Source organism: Heptranchias perlo, chromosome 10 (genome assembly GCF_035084215.1).
Source record: "Heptranchias perlo isolate sHepPer1 chromosome 10, sHepPer1.hap1, whole genome shotgun sequence".
Lineage (NCBI taxonomy): Eukaryota > Metazoa > Chordata > Chondrichthyes > Hexanchiformes > Hexanchidae > Heptranchias > Heptranchias perlo.
Window position 1 is genome coordinate 72842757 of NC_090334.1, and position 16821 is coordinate 72859577.

At 49.0% G+C, this 16821-nt stretch overlaps 1 protein-coding gene across 1 annotated transcript in view; it reads left to right on the plus strand.

Annotated features, from left to right (window-relative positions):
• The first annotated feature begins 359 nt into the window (after positions 1–359).
• Positions 360–16821, plus strand: part of abcd4 (ATP-binding cassette, sub-family D (ALD), member 4) — a 30293-nt gene continuing 13831 nt past the window's right edge. The window contains exons 1-9 of the mRNA XM_067992184.1: positions 360–433; positions 2064–2182; positions 2990–3117; positions 5996–6135; positions 8336–8452; positions 8730–8855; positions 10345–10395; positions 13342–13436; positions 14417–14538. Of these exons, the coding sequence (XP_067848285.1) occupies positions 384–433; positions 2064–2182; positions 2990–3117; positions 5996–6135; positions 8336–8452; positions 8730–8855; positions 10345–10395; positions 13342–13436; positions 14417–14538 (948 nt within the window). The 5' untranslated portion in view covers positions 360–383. The remainder of the gene's footprint in view (positions 434–2063; positions 2183–2989; positions 3118–5995; positions 6136–8335; positions 8453–8729; positions 8856–10344; positions 10396–13341; positions 13437–14416; positions 14539–16821) is intronic.

Here is a 16821-nt window from a genome sequence, read left to right on the forward strand (position 1 = left end):
ATGTCAACACAGTCAGGGAAGAGACAGAGGAAACTGGGAGTAAATTATGGGGGGGGGGGGGAACATAAAGATTTGTACATTCAAGTGGAAAAGAGAGCAGCATTTAAGAGCTCGCTCTTGAATTGAAATAATAGCTGAGGCCTGGGGGTAAGGCCTTGGATCAGGGGCATTTGTCCCTTTTCAATGGGATGTTCAGTCACTCTGCCAGTACTTGGCTTCAACATGGCGCCGGTCTGCCAGCACCCTGCGTGTTGCGTCATCGCGGCGCCGAACCTACCGGCGCCACGCGTGACGTCAGACGCAGGCCCGGGACTCTGCCTTTGCTGCATGTGACCGACAGGCTGGTCGGAGCGGGGCGGGGGGGGCGGCGGGGGCTGGGTGCAATGGCAGGGTGTAGGCGGCCGGGCAGGAAAGAGGAACAGAAATGCAACAGGTAGGACAGGCGGCGATTTAATGAATGTCATGGTGCAGCCAGCATTAAACCAGGGACAGCTCCCCCCCACCGGGGTGTTGCCAGCTGACTCTTGGTGAATATACCACCTCTGCTGATGTTGCCACATTCAACCAATTGACCCCCTTTTTCTCTCTTGCATCCATTCTCCCCACTGCCCCCCCTCCCCTCCCCTCCCCTGTGCCAGGATGAAGTTCCACCGGCACCCGCAGACCAAAGGGGTAATTCTTTATCAGTGAGTGTCAATGTGCTATTCGACTGTGGGAGACGTCACAGACCAGCCTGATCCTGCCCCTGCCGATGCACGCAAGCCAGCAGGAGATGCTGGGTTCGATCAGGCTTGGTTGGTTTGCCCTGACCTTTAACCTGAGGACATTGAAACCAGTTGAAGCATCTCTTCCACTGCCCCTGGCTGAGATCAGCTCAGTCAGCACTCAGGAATCACAGAAAGTTAACATGCAGGTACAGCAAGCAATTAGGACAGCAAGTGGTGTGTTAGCCTTTATTACAAGGAGGTTGCAGGTCTTGCTGCAATTATACAGGGCTCTGGTGAGACCACAGCTGGAGTACTGCATACAGTTTTGGTCTCGTTATCTAAGGAAGGATATACTTGCCTTAGAGGGGGTCCAACAAAGGGTCAGTGGAGTAATTCCTGGGATGAGAGGGTTGCCCTATGAGGAGAGATTGAATAGAATGGACCTATATTCTCTGGAGTTTAGAAGAGTGAGAGGTGACCTCATTGAAATGTATAACATTCTTAGAGGGCTTAACAGGGTAGATGCTGAGAGGCTGTTTCCCCTGGCTGGAGAGTCTAGAACTATAGGGCATAGTCTCAGGATAAGGGGTCGGTCATTTAGGACTGAGATGAGGAAACATTTCTTCCCTCAGAGGGTTGTGAATCTTTGGAATTCTCTACCCCAGAGGGCCGTGGATGCTCGGTCATTGAGTATGTTCAAGATTGAGATTGATAGATTTTTGGACATTAGGAGAGTCATGGTTTATGGGGATCGGGCAGGAAAGTGGAGTTGAGGTCGAAGATCAGCCGTGATCTGATTGAATGGCGGAGCAGGCTCGAGGGGCCGTATGGTCGACTCCTGCTCCTATTTCTTATGTTCTTGTGTTCTAGTCTTTGCTGATCTGTATGGCTCAGTACCAAACCATGAGATGCGTTCACCCCCTGAGGCCTTAGGGAATCAGTCAAGCAAGGTGTATGTTGATTTTTTTTTTTAAATCCCCTTGTTTATTTCCTGTGTGGTTTAGGCAATCAGCTGTATCTAGAAGAAAGAAATGCCAATTAGACTGGCATGGTGATGATGGCACTCCCAATACCCTGCCCCATGGAGTAACGAGAAGCCGGGTCAGGTTGGTCACCTCCCATTCACTTCCTCATCTCTGCTGTGCTGCGGTGGGAAGGGAGTGAGTGGAGGGCCGGACACCCTGTGTAACCTCCCGGCTCAGCAGGTGGCTGCTGAGTGACGTCGGTGGAGCCTGGCAATAGGCCTCCAGCCTGTCCTCGCAGGTGGGAAAGGTGCAGGGAGCCACGGGAGGGAGGAAACTGCACCCAAAGAAGCTAATGGGCAGCGATTGTGAGCAGAGCGTTCTGTGCTTGCAGGCCGAAGCTAGACCTTCTGTTCGTGAGACGATTCTGCCGCATCCAGGCGATCCTCTTCCCCTCCTGGTCGTCGCAGAGCGTGCTGATGTTCGCCACGCTGCTATCTGTCGTCCTCCTTGGTGAGTCTGATCTGCCCCAGCCCCACTTGACTTCAGGGAGTCGCAATCAATCGCTAACTTCTAACTGTTTTCCCGTGTCAGTGCAGCACGTGAAGTCCAACTTTCAAAGCTGGCAGTCTGTCATGTGGGTGTGGCTGAATCGTTGGCTGCATTTTATCCTGGTCACACCCGCAGGGACTGAACGACGGTAAAACTACGACAAGCTTTTCAAAGCTTCCTCGCTTCTGTAATTCTGTTTGTGTTTGTAGAATCGCCTCCACAGCCCTCCAGTTGTATGGAATGCCTGATCTGTGATATTTCTCATTTACTTTCTTCCTCCGACTTTCTCCCCCTCCCTCACACTGACGTAGTCTCCAGTACCTCAAACCGTTATTGTTAATGACTGAGCCTTGATAGTGAGTGATGTCCACACTCTCACCCACTCTCTTCCATCAGGGTCGTTGGATAGTGATCAGGTGTAGGGACCCTATCCAGTTTCCCTCTTTGTTAACCCAGGTAAACTGTAGGAAGCTGTGGTGCCCTGAGCGTGTCCAGGCTCCGATCAGCTAACTCAGGACAGACCTGGGATCATAGCTGGTACCTTCCTGGTCTGAATGCCCAGCCCAAAAGGGAATTGGATACTCACTTGAAACGGAAAAATTTGCAGGGCCATGGGACTAATTGGAATGCTCTTTCAAAGAGCTGGCACAGGCACGATGGACCGAGTGGTCTCATCACCGAGTTTTGGAGGTGAGTCATCCAGCCAAGCGGACTGATGAGGGTAGGCTGAGCGGACCTGGTATAAATGTTTTGTTTATTCCTTTACAGAGCAGCTGGTGATTTATCAGGTGGGAATTGTTCCAAGCCACTTCTTCAAAGTTCTGGGTAACAAAGACCTGGTTGGTTTTAGAGAGCTCACCATCGTGGCCATCTGCCTGATCGTGGCCAACTCTGTGGTAAGTGATTGAAGTCGGTATTTTCTAAGTGAAGCGACATACCCACCCTGAAAGAGAGCAGGGAGGCCCGATAAATAAATATAAGGTCATTGTGGGGTGACCCTGATGGCTCAGTGGCTAATGCACACCCTTTGTGGCAACGACACCAATGCAGACCAGAAAGGCCCCACATTTCTCTCTGCTATTAGAAACATAGAAAATAGGAGCAGGAGTGGGCCATTCGGCCCTTTGAGCCTGCTCCCCCATTCAATATGATTATGGCTGATCCTCTATCTCAATACCATATTCCCGCTCTCTCCCCATACCCCTTGATGCCTTTTGTGTCTAGAAATCTATCTAGCTCCTTCTTAAATGTATTTAGTGACTAGGCCTCCACAGCCTTCTGTGGTAGAGAATTCCACAGGTTCACCACCCTCTGAGTGAAGAAATTTCTCCTCATCTCAGTTCTAAATGTCCTACCCCGTATCCTGAGACTGTGATCCCTCGTTCTGGACCCCCCCCAGCCAAGAGAATCATCCTCCCTGCATCCAGTCTGTCTTGCCCTGTCAGAATTTTATACGTTTCAATGAGATCCCCTCTCATTCTTCTAAACTCGAGTGAATACAGGCCGAGTCAACCCAATCTCTCCTTATACCACAGTCCTGCGATCTCAGGAATCAGTCTGGTGAACCTTCGCTGCACTCCCTCGATGGCAAGTATATCCTTTCTTAGGTAAGGAGACCAAAACTGTGCACAATATTCCAGGTCTCACCAAGGCCCTGTATAACTGCAGTAAGACATCCTTGCTCCTGTACTCAAATCCTCTTGCAATGAAGGCCAACATACCATTTGCCTTCCTAACTGCTTGCTGCACCTGCATGTTTGCTTTCAGTGACTGGTGTACAAGGACACCCAGGTGCCTTTGTACATCAACGTTCCCCAATCTATCACCATTTAAATAATACTCTGCCTTTCTGTTTTTCCTTCCGAAGTGGATAACTTCACATTTATCCACATTGTACTGCTAATCTCAGCTGGGACAATATTAGCAGAGCTATAATTGGTGTCAATATGCTCGAGTGAGAGAAGGGAAAAATCAGACAAGGGTCCCACTGCTGACCTGGTCACTTGTCCATAATCATAGAGTCTTACAGCACAGAAGGAGGCCATTCGGCCCGTCATGCCTGGTGCCAGCTCTTTGAAAGAGCTGTCCAATTTAGTCCCACGTACCAGCTTTTTTCCCAAACCCTGCAAATTAGCCCTCTTCAAGTACATGCCCAATTGCCTTTTGAAAGTTCCTATTGAATCTGCTTCCACCACCCTTTCAGGTAATGCATTCCAGATCTTAACAACCCTCTGTTACGCCTCTCCACATGGTCAAATAGTGAGATGACACAGATTATCTAGACTCATACATGAAGAATGGCCACTTGGGCTAGGTACCAGATGGCTCCCAGTGCTCTGAAATTGTACCCCGGCAATGAGTCAACGCCTTGAGGAGAAGAGAAGGGGAAAAAAATATATATTCTTCCTCCTATTCTGTTAAACTATCACATTCCTTCGCAACTTATATTCTTTGTAAGAAAGGACTTATATTTACATTGTGCCTTTCATGTCCTCAGGGTACCCGAAAGTGCTTCACAACCAATCAAATGTGTTTGCAATGTAAACATGGTAGCCATTTTAGGCACAGCAAGGTCCCATGAGCAGCAAGTGAGATAGAAGACGAGATGATCTACTTTGCTCGTGTTAGTTTTTGGCCAAGTCACCGGGAGAACTCTGTGCTCTTCAAATAATGCCTTGGGATCTTTTACATCCCCCTGAAGAGACAGACGGGACCTTGGTTTAACGTTTCACTTGAAAGACGTCACCTCCAACAAGTCAGCACTCCCTCAGTACTGCACTGAAGTGTTCACCCAGATTACGTGTTCAAGTCCTGGAGTGGGTCTTGAATCTACAACATTTTGACTTGGACCAAAGTGCTCCCAACTGAGCCAAACTGATACTTAAGGTCACATTGTTTTAGAGTCTACAAGGATCAGGAATTGATGGTTATAATTTAGGCTTCTTGCATTTACTCATGCTTTTAGGAATAAGGCAGTTTCCGTGGACAAAATATGGAACTTCGTGTGGAGTAAATGGGTTAATGTGCCACAGTACTGACTATCACCCCACCCTTGAGTTACACACTGGGAAATTTATTGGGATGCCAACTGTTCCCTCTGATAGATGGTAAAACACCATGCTGACAGAATGTGGTTCAGACTAAAACTACAAGTAAAATTTATTGCTAGACATAAATTTGTATAGAAGCAGAGTAAATCAACAGAACAAGAAAATGCAGTGCTTAACTTTTTACTAGTACTCAAACCATTTTTCTGAGATCAAAATAACTTGATTGTGGATGGAGCCCAAATCCATCACACTGACAGCCAAAAGGGCATTTAACAGCCGATATCTATATTTTATTTGTTCTGCTTTTTCTTTACCGCCGTCTCTTGCTTCCTTCTTTAATGTATCAGGATGGGATGTTCTTGGCTGTAGGTGTTTGCACAGTCAGTGTCGAAGCTGCGTTATGAGTGAATGACACAAAGTACAAGAGGTCCAACCTGCTCTCTTCTTGCCCCTTTCCAACTACCCAATCATTTTTCAGACCTATTTCCTTTCAGGTTGGTTGCTGACAAATATAGCTCCTGTCTGCCGCCCCCATCCCAACCCCCTACCGAAGCTGTGCACCTCCTGGTTTCAAGGGGACAACCGGGGTGGGCAACAACATCAGAACAAAATGGAAGTGCAAGGAAAATGGTTCCTTGGCTGTGCATCTTGTGATGTCAGGGAGTGACTGTTACAGGTTTGTTTGGTTTTTTTTTAAACTCCAGTGATGGGTTTTCTCTTTCAGTTGAAGAGCTTTGACCAGTTCATCTCGAGTTTGATGTACGTAAGGTGGAGGCAGAGTCTGACCATGGACCTGCACAAGTCCTACTTCAAGAGGAAAGTTTACTACACTCTAAACGTGTTCCGCGACGACCTGGATAACCCGTAGGTGGCATCAGCCTGGTGTTAGCTCTTCCCTAATTTCAAGATTTTTCATTTTAAGGGGGGGTGGGAGCGCTGGGGGGGGTGGGGATGTGGGGATGCATGGGAGATGGGGTGGTGGGGTTCAGGGAGGGATGGGGTATGGGGTGATGTGCGGGGGGGAACGGGGTGGTGGGGTCGCGGGGGGAGATGGGGGGGCCGCGGGGGGAGATGGTGATGGTGATGGTGCGGGGGGAGATGGGGGGGCCGCGGGGGGAGATGGTGATGGTGCGGGGGGAGATGGGGCGGGCGGGTGGTGATGTTGCGGGGGGAGATGGGGCGGGCGGGTGGTGATGGTGCCGGCGGGGGGGTTTGCTCCAGTGGCTCAGTTGAGTGAATCAGGATTGGCTGTGATTTATTCCTTTTTTTCCCAACCCCCTCCCCTATTTGGGGACCACGACTCGCTGTCTAGGTTCAAGTGAAGGATAACCACTTAGGCAAAGTACTGGAGGGTGCTTGACATTTGTGGAACTCTAATCCCAGCAAGTGGAGAAAGTCCAAAAAAGAGATTTACCAGGTTGATACCAGATCTGAGAGGTTATACCTACCAGGAAAGATTGAGCAGGCTGGGGCTCTTTTCTCTAGAAAAGCGAAGACTGAGGGGTGACCTGATAGAGGTCTTTAAGATTATGAAAGGGTTTGATAGGGTAGACGTGGAGAAGGTGTTTCCACTTGCGGGAGAGACCAGAGCTCGGGGCCATAAATATAAGATAGTCACTAATAAATCCAATAGGGAATTCAGGAGAAACTTCTTTACCCAAAGAGTGGTTAGAATTTGGAACTCACTACCACTAGGAGTAGTTGAGGCGACTAGCACAAATACATTTAAGGGGAAGCTAGATAAACACACGAGGGAGAAGGGAATTGAAGGATATGCTGATAGGGTTAGATGAAGAAGAGTGGGGGGTCTCACGTGGAGCATAAATGCCAGCGTGGACCTGTTGGGCCGAATGGCCTGTTTCTGTGCTGTACATTCTTTGCACTCGGATGGGAAAAAAAGAAAGAATTGGCATTTATATCGTGCCTTTCAGGACCTCGGGACTCCCAAACGCTTTACAGACAATGAAGTACTTTTGAAGCTTAGCCATTGTTGTAATGTAGGAAATGCAGCAACCAATTTGCACACAGCAACGTCCCACAAACAGAAACATGATAATGACTAGATAATCTGTTTTAGTGATGTTGATTGAGGGATAAATATTGGCCAGAACAAAGGAATAAATTGGCAGAAATGAGCTGCTTGGTCTCCCACTCCCTGGGTGTCTGGGTTCCATCCATCACTTCCCTGTTGGTAGACAGTCTGTTCTGGGCTCCACATCGGCCAATTCTGAAGTGACATGTATCAGAATCCCATGTGGTGACATCCTGTCTCTTGCCTCCCTCCTGCTCCCCCCCCCCCCGGAATAAGTTAATTCATAAATCCAGAGTAATGCTTAATGACTTGTGACTTCACGAGGTCACATGTCTGTTCAAACAGCAATTTTATTTAATCCTTTTTAATGTCATTTGATATTTTGACCTGCTGCCCCGCACTAACAAATGGAATAGTTACAGATAAATTATCCTGGTTTTGGGTGTCGACCACCCATGGTTCCCCATGGCTGATGGAAGGTGGGTACGAGACATTGGGTGGGGACCATGTCAAGCTTGGCTGGCTCGGGTGGCCAGGCCCAAATGCAGAATGGCCACTTGAGCAAATGACTGAATTGGTGCCAATTGAACCATTGCTCCACCCAGCAGTCAGTACCTTTTGGGGGGAGCAGGGGAACAACTTGGGATGAAAGAAAGAACTTGCATTTATATAGCACCATTCATGACGTCTGGACGTCCCTAAGCGTTTACAGCCAATTGAATACTTTCTGTTTTAAGTCTCACTGTGGTAGGAAGCCAGTTTGTGAATGGTTTACACAGCGAATATAATGGATACCAAGCAGTGAGTTAGAGTTTAGAACCTAATCGAGGGGTTCAGATTGTTTATATATAGAATAATGGTTACCTGTGAGTGAATTACAGGCTGGAATCTGACCAAGGGGTTCAAAGGACTCCACGACCCATGAGAGAACGATGAATGGGTTTAAACACTCCTCCGAACCCTGACTTTGGATGACAGCCTGAGTGGGCTGGCTGTGACCTACCTGCATGAAGCTGTTGGTGTGTTTTACAGGGACCAGCGTATCAGCCAGGATGTGGAGCGGTTCTGCAGAGGGTTGAGCACAATGGCCAGTAACCTCATCATCTCACCGTTCACCGTGGCCTATTACACTTACCAGTGTTTTTACAGGTAACGCAGGGAGAGGGGGCCTGAATGAGAGAGTTGTGTCTTGGCTCCTTCAGGACTGGGCAGACCTGTCCATTCTCGCTCGTTGCAAATGAGACTTTAAAACTTATCTTAAGATGACTCGCTCTGGGGAAAGTAAAGCTCGACTCCCTGTGTTTAAATGGGTTTTTAGTTCTTGCCCTGGGCCTATTCTATTCCTAGGTTTTGTGTCAGGTCCTCTTTATGAAGTTCTTTCAATGCCACTGGTTTTGAGCCAATGAAATGTCTTGTCTGTTTTCAGTACAGGCTGGCTGGGCCCCACCAGCATCTTCATTTACTTCATAATCGGCTCCATAGTCAACAAGATTCTGATGGGGCCAATTGTGTCAACCCTCGTTCAACAGGAGAAGCTGGAGGGAGACTTCAGGTGAGAATTTTAAAATTCTGCTTTTGTCCCTCATTCGGTTTCTTACCCCCTCCCCCAAACCCGGCTACCAACTCTGCTGGGGGCAGTGGGGAGAGGAAAGGGCAGAGCAGACTAAGAAACTTTCAGTGGATGTTTCCAGTCTGCCCTGTGACTGAGTTGACGGGGGAGGGGAAATGTGTCTCACCCCCCCCCCCCCCAACCCCCCAGACAAAATCACCAGCGCTTAGTGATAAAAATGAGAGATTTTTTCAATTGGTGTAATTCAGTTAATGGGCTTGAACACTGATCTATCTCCGTGACCTCCTCCAGCCCTACGACCCTCCAAGACCTCTGCACTCCTCCAGTTTTGGCCTCTTGCGCATCCCTGATTTTCATCACCCCACTATTGGTGGCCGTGCTTCCAGCTGCCTAGGCCCTAAGCTCAGGAATTCCATCCCTAAACCCCTCCGCCTCTCTACCTCTCTCCTCCTATAAGACGCTCCTTAAAACCTACCTCTGGCCAAGCTTTTGGTCACCTGTCTTAATATCTCCTTATGTGGCTTGGTGTTAAATTTTGTTTGATAACCGCTCCTGTGAAGCGCCTTGGGAATTTTCACTACGTTAAAGGTGCTACAGTTGTTGATGTTGCATGAAGGATCTGAGTTGGACCTTTTCTGGGTAGTTCATAAATAACTCAACTTTAGGCCAATGGTTCCTGTTTTTAAAAAAAAGATATTAAAAACAAAACATGAGCTCCTTAATGACCTAGTGGGTAAAGGCGTAGGCCGGATTAGTACTGAACCTTACAGAACAGGAAGTCCCAGGTTCAAGCCCCAGTTTGTGCTGAGTTAGCTGGTCTTACTTACCCTTTAATAGTAAATGATTTTACCTCATTTGATGGTGGAATGCACTTCCCCTTTAATAATAAATGATTTTGCCTCAGTTGATGGTGGAATGCACTTCCCCTTTAATAGTAAATGATTTTGCCTCAGTTGACGGTGGAATGCACTTCCCCTTAATAGTAAATGATTTTGCCTCAGTTGACGGTGGAATGCACTTCCCCTTTAATAGTAAATGATTTTGCCTCAGTTGACGGTGGAATGCACTTCCCCTTTAATAGTAAATGATTTGGCCTCAGTTGACGGTGGAATGCACGTCCCCTTTAATAGTAAATGATTTGGCCTCAGTTGACAGTGGAATGCACTTCCCCTTTAATAGTAAATGATTTGGCCTCAGTTGACAGTGGAATGCACTTCCCCTTTAATAGTAAATGATTTTGCCTCAGTTGACGGTGGAATGCACTTCCCCTTTAATACCCTGCTCAGGCTGGCAGAAATGCAGCGATATCGGAGATGTAGCTGGTAACCCACCCATCGTTCTGGTCGGGGATGGGACATGGCCCAAAAGAAGTGGGAGTTTTCTATGGGTGTTTTGAGTCTCCAAATGAGGGGATTTTGCAACTGGCTACGGACGGAGCATTCTAACCTCTTCCTGCCTCTCTCCCGTACAGGTTCAAGCACATGCAGATCCGCGTTAATGCCGAGTCAGCAGCTTTCTACAGGTAAGGGCACAGGGCCGTAAGTCAGCGGGTTTCTGTAGTCATTATCCTTAAAAGTACACTGTCACTCCATCCTGCAGCGCGTATTTAAGAGCTTGGATGCTGTTTTGAAAACACGAGATGTTAGAAAGAAAGAGCTTGCATTTATATCGGGCTTTTCACCACCTCAGGACGTTCCAAAGCGCTTTACAGCCAATGAAGTACTTTGTTGAAGTGTGGTCACGGTTGTAATGTAGGAAACGCGGCAGCCAATTTGCGCACAGCAAGATCCCACAAACAGCAATGAGATAAATGACCGGGTAATCTGTTTCAGTGATGTTGGTTGAGCAATTAAATATCGGCCGCCACACCGGGGAGAACTCCCCTGCTCTTCTTCGAATAGCGCCATGGGATCTTTTACATCCACCTGAGAGGGCAGGCGGGGTCTCGGTTTAACGTCTCATCCAGAAGACGGCACCTCTGACAGTGCAGCACTCCCTCAGTACTGCACTGGAAGTGTCAGCCTGGATTTTGGGCTCCAGTCCCTGAAGTGGGATTTGAACCCATGACCTCCAGAGGCGCGAGTGCTACCAGCAGTACCATCGTTTTCTTCTGATGAAGGTGGCTGCTGTGGGCTCACACTCAAAGAGCAGGTTTTTTTTTTACTTGCACTAGCCGACCTCCTCTGGCAGTGCACTTGGGTAGTCGAGACCAATGTGAAATTTTCAGGTCGAGCGAGAGGAGGAGGCAAATAAGGGTGGGTGGGAAGGCGTGTGGGGGAGGGGAGGGGGGAAAAAGGAAGGGAGTACTGAGGAAAGGGAATTCCGATCAATGGGGGTGGGGTAATTGAGGCATGGGTCAGCCAGCCATTGTGTGGGGGGGGGAATACATTACTGTTAAAAAGGGGACTGACGCAGGGTAGGGGTTGCCTACGAGAGGGATATGCAGCCAGTGGGTGGGGGGGATTGGGAAAGAAGGGATCGGCAGTCAGTGGGTGAACTGCAGCTGGTGGGGAGGAGGGAAGGCGGAGGGGGTGGGTGAGGGTGGAATTGAATGCTATCCATGACTTGCTGCTTAGTGCTCTTTTGGGCGGGGTTGGGGGGGGGGGGCACGAGCAGAAATCTGCCTCATCGGAATGGGGGAGGGGGCTGAAATCTTCAGAGGGGGTGAAGTACACGGTGGGTAGCACCTAGGTCAGAACAACTAGCGGTGGGGAATAAATGCGGCCTTTCCAGTTACCCGTGTCCCGAGAACAAATTATATATCAAAAAGAAAAAAGTTGTGAAATCGGAAAAACTCTTGTTTGTATCCATGGTGGGCACATTATCGTTCACTGGGGCCAGTGCCCACCCAGCTCTGGCTGCACCATCTCCTGTGCTAATCGTTTATTGCCCATTTAAAAAATGAAACCGTCTGAGGTAGCACCACAGCACATCTCTCAAACATCGGCACTTCACACACACTGGATTACTCTGGAAGTGCAGGGACTTTGGTCGCAGTGTTTAGCTGAAGAAGATGGGAACAGGGGTAGGCCATTCAGCCCCTCGAGCCTGCTCCCCCATTCAGTGAGATCATGGCTGGTCTGTACCTCAACTCCATTTACCCGCCGTAGCTCCGCTTCCCTTGATACCCTCACCCAACAAAAGTCTATCATTCCCAGTCTTGAAAGCTCCGACTGTCCCAACATCCACAGCCTTTTGGGGGAGAGTTTTCCAGATCTCCACTTCCCTTTGTGTGGGAAAAAAATGCTTCCTGATTTCTTTCCTAAACTGCCTGGCTCTAATTTTAAGATTATGTCCCCCTCGTTCTTGATTTCCCCCATCAGAGGAAATAGTTTCTCTATATCGACCCTATCGAATCTTTTTAACATTTTAAACACCTCGATCAGATCACCTCTCAATCTCCTCTACTCCAAGGGTATAGAAGCCAAGTTTATGCAACAAAGCTTCTCTGTATTGACTCTCTGTCGATTTAGACGAGGAGGATTGTTTTTTGGGGTGTACGTTGTTCTGTTGCCTATTAATCTGATCTTATAGTCCAGCAGTGGGGAGTTTGGGAGTGTGTGCACAGAGGCATTGTTTATAGGACGACGGTTGCTGTGGGTGAGGTGACTGAGTTTGCACAGTAAATCTAGGGGTGGGAACACCCTGGTCAGTTATTAGGTTTGTGTTTTGTAGCAGAGAGGGAGCATCCAATAGGGAATTTATTTAAAATGACTATTACATTTTATAACCAGAGATGTATCTTTAACAGTGGCAGCGACTGGTACTGAGATCAGAGAGGCTGCCTACTGTCCTCTAGTGGTACAAGTGCAGATGTGCATATGTTAGGAGATGTGGAGAGATTAAAGGGAATGCATGGGGGGAATGTCCGTAGTGTGAGACCATTTATATAGTGTTAGATCAACTCCTCACACTATCCCATCCCTCCTAAGTGGTCTAAAGTCAAAAATATTTTTAAAAATTAGCAGATAATGTCATTCTAAGTGTTTTAAAGGGGGGGGGGCGGATGGAAGGGCTCCCCTTTTAAAGGAGGGCAGATGGGAGTGCTCTCCCCATTTAAAGGGGGCTGATCAAAGGGTTCTCTCCTTATGAAGGGGGGCTGACAGCAGGGCTCCCTATTGCTGTCATGGTAAATGTGCCAACCAGTGTGGAACTGAGCCACACAGATCAGGAGGTCCAGGTTCTGCCCCTGGACTGGGCTGTTAGAGTTCGCATATTCCCCAATTAGATCTTGTCCTGTTGTGAAGTTCCACGGGAACTGGTAAAATGTTTTCATGTGAGAGGGACGATCGGCTGATCTTACCATAGTGAGGAGCATCACTGTCGGAGGTGTAAATGGGGAGAGGGTGTGGACGGGGAGGGGGTGTGTGGGAGAGGGGTGATGATTACGAACCCTTGAGATGTGAGAAGGAGGCTCCTTAAGTTATATCTTCTGAAATGATTTGTTGTGATGTGTGTGTGGTTACAGAGCAGGGAGAGTGGAGCACATGAGGACCAACTGGAGACTGCAGGACCTGTTGCAAACACAGAGAGAGCTAATGAACCGGGAGCTGTGGCTGTACAGTGAGTACACGGGGTGAGGGCGCGGGGGTCCGGGGTGAGGGCGCGGGGGTCCGGGGTGAGGGCGCGGGGGTCCGGGGTGAGGGCGCGGGGGTCCGGGGTGAGGGCGCGGGGGTCCGGGGTGAGGGCGCGGGGGTCCGGGGTGAGGGCGCGGGGGTCCGGGGTGAGGGCGCGGGGGTCCGGGGTGAGGGCGCGGGGGTCCGGGGTGAGGGCGCGGGGGTCCGGGGTGAGGGCGCGGGGGTCCGGGGTGAGGGCGCGGGGGTCCGGGGTGAGGGCGCGGGGCGCGCGGGTCCGCGGTGAGGGCACGGGGCGCGGTAGTTTTATATTGAGTACACGGGGCGCTATCCGGGGTCATGCTGAAGAAAGTCTAGGTGCGGAATTGCACCGTCTCTGCTCACTTTCCCACCGCCTTTTCCTAATAAGTCCCTGTGACAATGCACTAGTAAAATATTTTAGTGATTATTCCCTCCCAGCTGCGTATCATTTCTAAGGTGGGGGGGCTGTGGGGTGCGAGTTGGGTAATTTTGACCAAACCTTTCACACCATCCCTATCCCCAAAATAAAGTCTCCCCTAACGTTTTATTTTGCTAATGTTATCCCCCATTTTCGCTGCCCTCTCTGATATTTGGACAGCACCCTCCAGTACCTTGCCCAAGTGACCAGTATTCACTCGGGGATTGAGGGTTGGGCAATAAATGCAGCCCTAACAGCCTTGGATGCATTTAAGGGGAAGCTAGATAAGTACATGAGGGAGAAAGGGATAGAAGGATACCCTGATAGGGTGAGATGAAGTCGGGAGGGAGGAGGCTCATGTGGAGCATAAACACCAGCATCGACCTGTTGGGCCGAATGGCCTGTTTCTGTGCTGTAAATTCTATGTAATGGTGTCTGACACATACCAAGAATAAATAACTTCGCATGTGACCTCCCGATGTTCCCTCCTTTTTAACTCCTGGTTAATATGTTTCTCTCTCGTTCCTCAGTTGGGGTAAACATATTTGATTACCTGGGCAGTATCGTGAGCTACATCGTCATAGCGGTCCCCATCTTTTCTGGACTGTACGACGGACTTGCCCCAGCGGACCTCATCGAGCTGGTCAGCAAGGTAAGACCAGGGGTCCATGGCACGGCTTGGGTTTGAAGAACATCCACGTGGAAATTGTTGGAAAATAGTTTTCTGGGTTTTTTTCTTAAGCTTAATTCATATACATTCCACCACCTCCCCATCCCAGTTCTTGCCTCTCCTCTCCTGACGCCGCTGTCTCTCCATCTTTATCACATTCCTGCTGTGCGGTTAACAGTCCCGTAGAAAGCTTGGATCAATTCACAACATTCATAGTGGAATGACAGCAGTGTTTTTCACTTAACTCTGGGGATTTTCTGGTCCTATACCTTCCCAAGTTCCTACAGTGCTCCCCCACCCCCGGTTGCCTAGCTTACAGAGGCACCAAGCCGTACAGTGGGGAAAACCTCCTGTTCAGTCCCTGGAGTTAACTGATCTGAACCACCTGCTTTCCACAGTTGAATAGCCCACTGGCACTCGCTGTCTAGCCTCGCACACGGAGCCGTACCTTCAGCTCGAGTCGACACCTTCATTTAGGAAAGGGGAGAAAATTGGGCTAGGAGGGGATGGGCTCGGGTTGCCAACTCTGGTTGGGTCTATTCCTGGAGGTTTCATCACATGACCTCCCGCCTCAAACCGCCCCACACTCCCGCCATTGGTCCATCCTTCAGACGCACTGCCTTCTCACAGCCAGTTGGAAAGGGAACAGTCTCTTTGTTAGCCGATTGGATTAACCTTGCCTTTCAGTGAAGCAGCCTTTTTTCCCGCCCATCTCCAGTATTGTAACTTCTATGATTCTTGTTGTAACTTCTATGATTCTATAGAGGGATATGGGCCAAGTGCAGGAAATTGGGACTAGCTTAGTGGTATAAACTGGGCGACATGGACATGTTGGGCCGAAGGGCCTGTTTCCATGTTGTAACTTCTATGATTCTATAATATTTTTATCACCAATAAATGAAAGTATTCAAAGAAAATGGAAAAAAAAAGTTACTCAATTATAGTGTTTTGTGGTCACTGTTGTGAGCTGCGTGCAAATTGTGCCGTGTAAAAGTGACTAGTGGATCGTTGCAGTCTCACCACCCCATCCCAGGCTAAGAGGAGAAGTTGGAACCAAGGGAAAGGATCATTCATCGGATTTAAACCCCTCTCCCCTCCCCCCACCCCATCTCTGATTGATCCTGAAATGATTTGGGACTGGCAACCTATTCGCTTGATATTTTTTTTTAAAAAGCTGTGCTTCCCAGGCGAGCGGATTGAGGTCACTCGTGAGGACACAACGGGGCCGCACGACCGTAGCAGAGGTGATAATTCCTCACTCAATCCAAGATACAGATCAGCCATGATCTGATTGAATGGCAGAACAGGCTCGAGGGGCTGAATGGCCTACTCCTGCTCCAATATTCCTATAAGCCATTGGGAGACGATTTTTCCACTTGTGGGGGAGTCCAAAACTAGTGGACATAAATATAGGGTAGTCATTAATAAATCCAATAGGGAAATCAGGAGGAACTGGTTAGAATGTGGAACTTACTACCACAAGAAGTAGTTGAGGCAAATAGCACAGATGCATTTAAGGGGAAGCTCGATAAGCACGTGAGGGAGAAAGGAATAGAAGGGTATGCTGATAGGGTTAGATGAAGTATGGTGGGAGGAGGCTCGTGTGGAGAATAAACACCAGCATGGACCTGTTGGGCCGAATGGCCGTTTCAGTGCTGCACATTCATTCCATGTAAGCCTCCTCTGTACTCTGAAGTCTGAGGTGACATTTGCACAGCGCACCACTGGGTGGCGGTGCAGGACACGGATGTGAGGCGAATCCTGTGCTTGTCCCAGACCCACGGTGTCTGCACAGGTCAGTCCCGAGGTTCATTCCTCGTTTCCTGCAGAATCAAGAGCTGACCTGGGCCGTTCCTTACGTTTGTTATTTTTCCTCCCTTTTTTCTTCTGGTCTTTTTCTCTCTCTTGGGGTGGGGGGGTGGCTGGGGTCATGGCCAAAGGGCGCGGTCCTGTCCTCACCTGATATCCGTGCAAACGTCTGCACTTCCAGCGGGGGCGGATGGATCGGGAGTTGGGTTGCCAACTCTGCTTGGACATATTCCTGGAGATTTCATCACATGACCTCCCGCCTCCATCTGCCCCAAACAGTCATCTCCAATACTTTTATAACTAATAAACCAAACTGCTCAAAGAAATAGAAATAAAAAACAATTTAGTTTAAAATCACTGTGACTTTTCTCCTGGGTTTGCTCAGAACAGCAGCATCCAGGAGATTAATCTTAAATTAATCGGGAGTGGGTGCCCTGGTTGTTATTTTTATGGGCA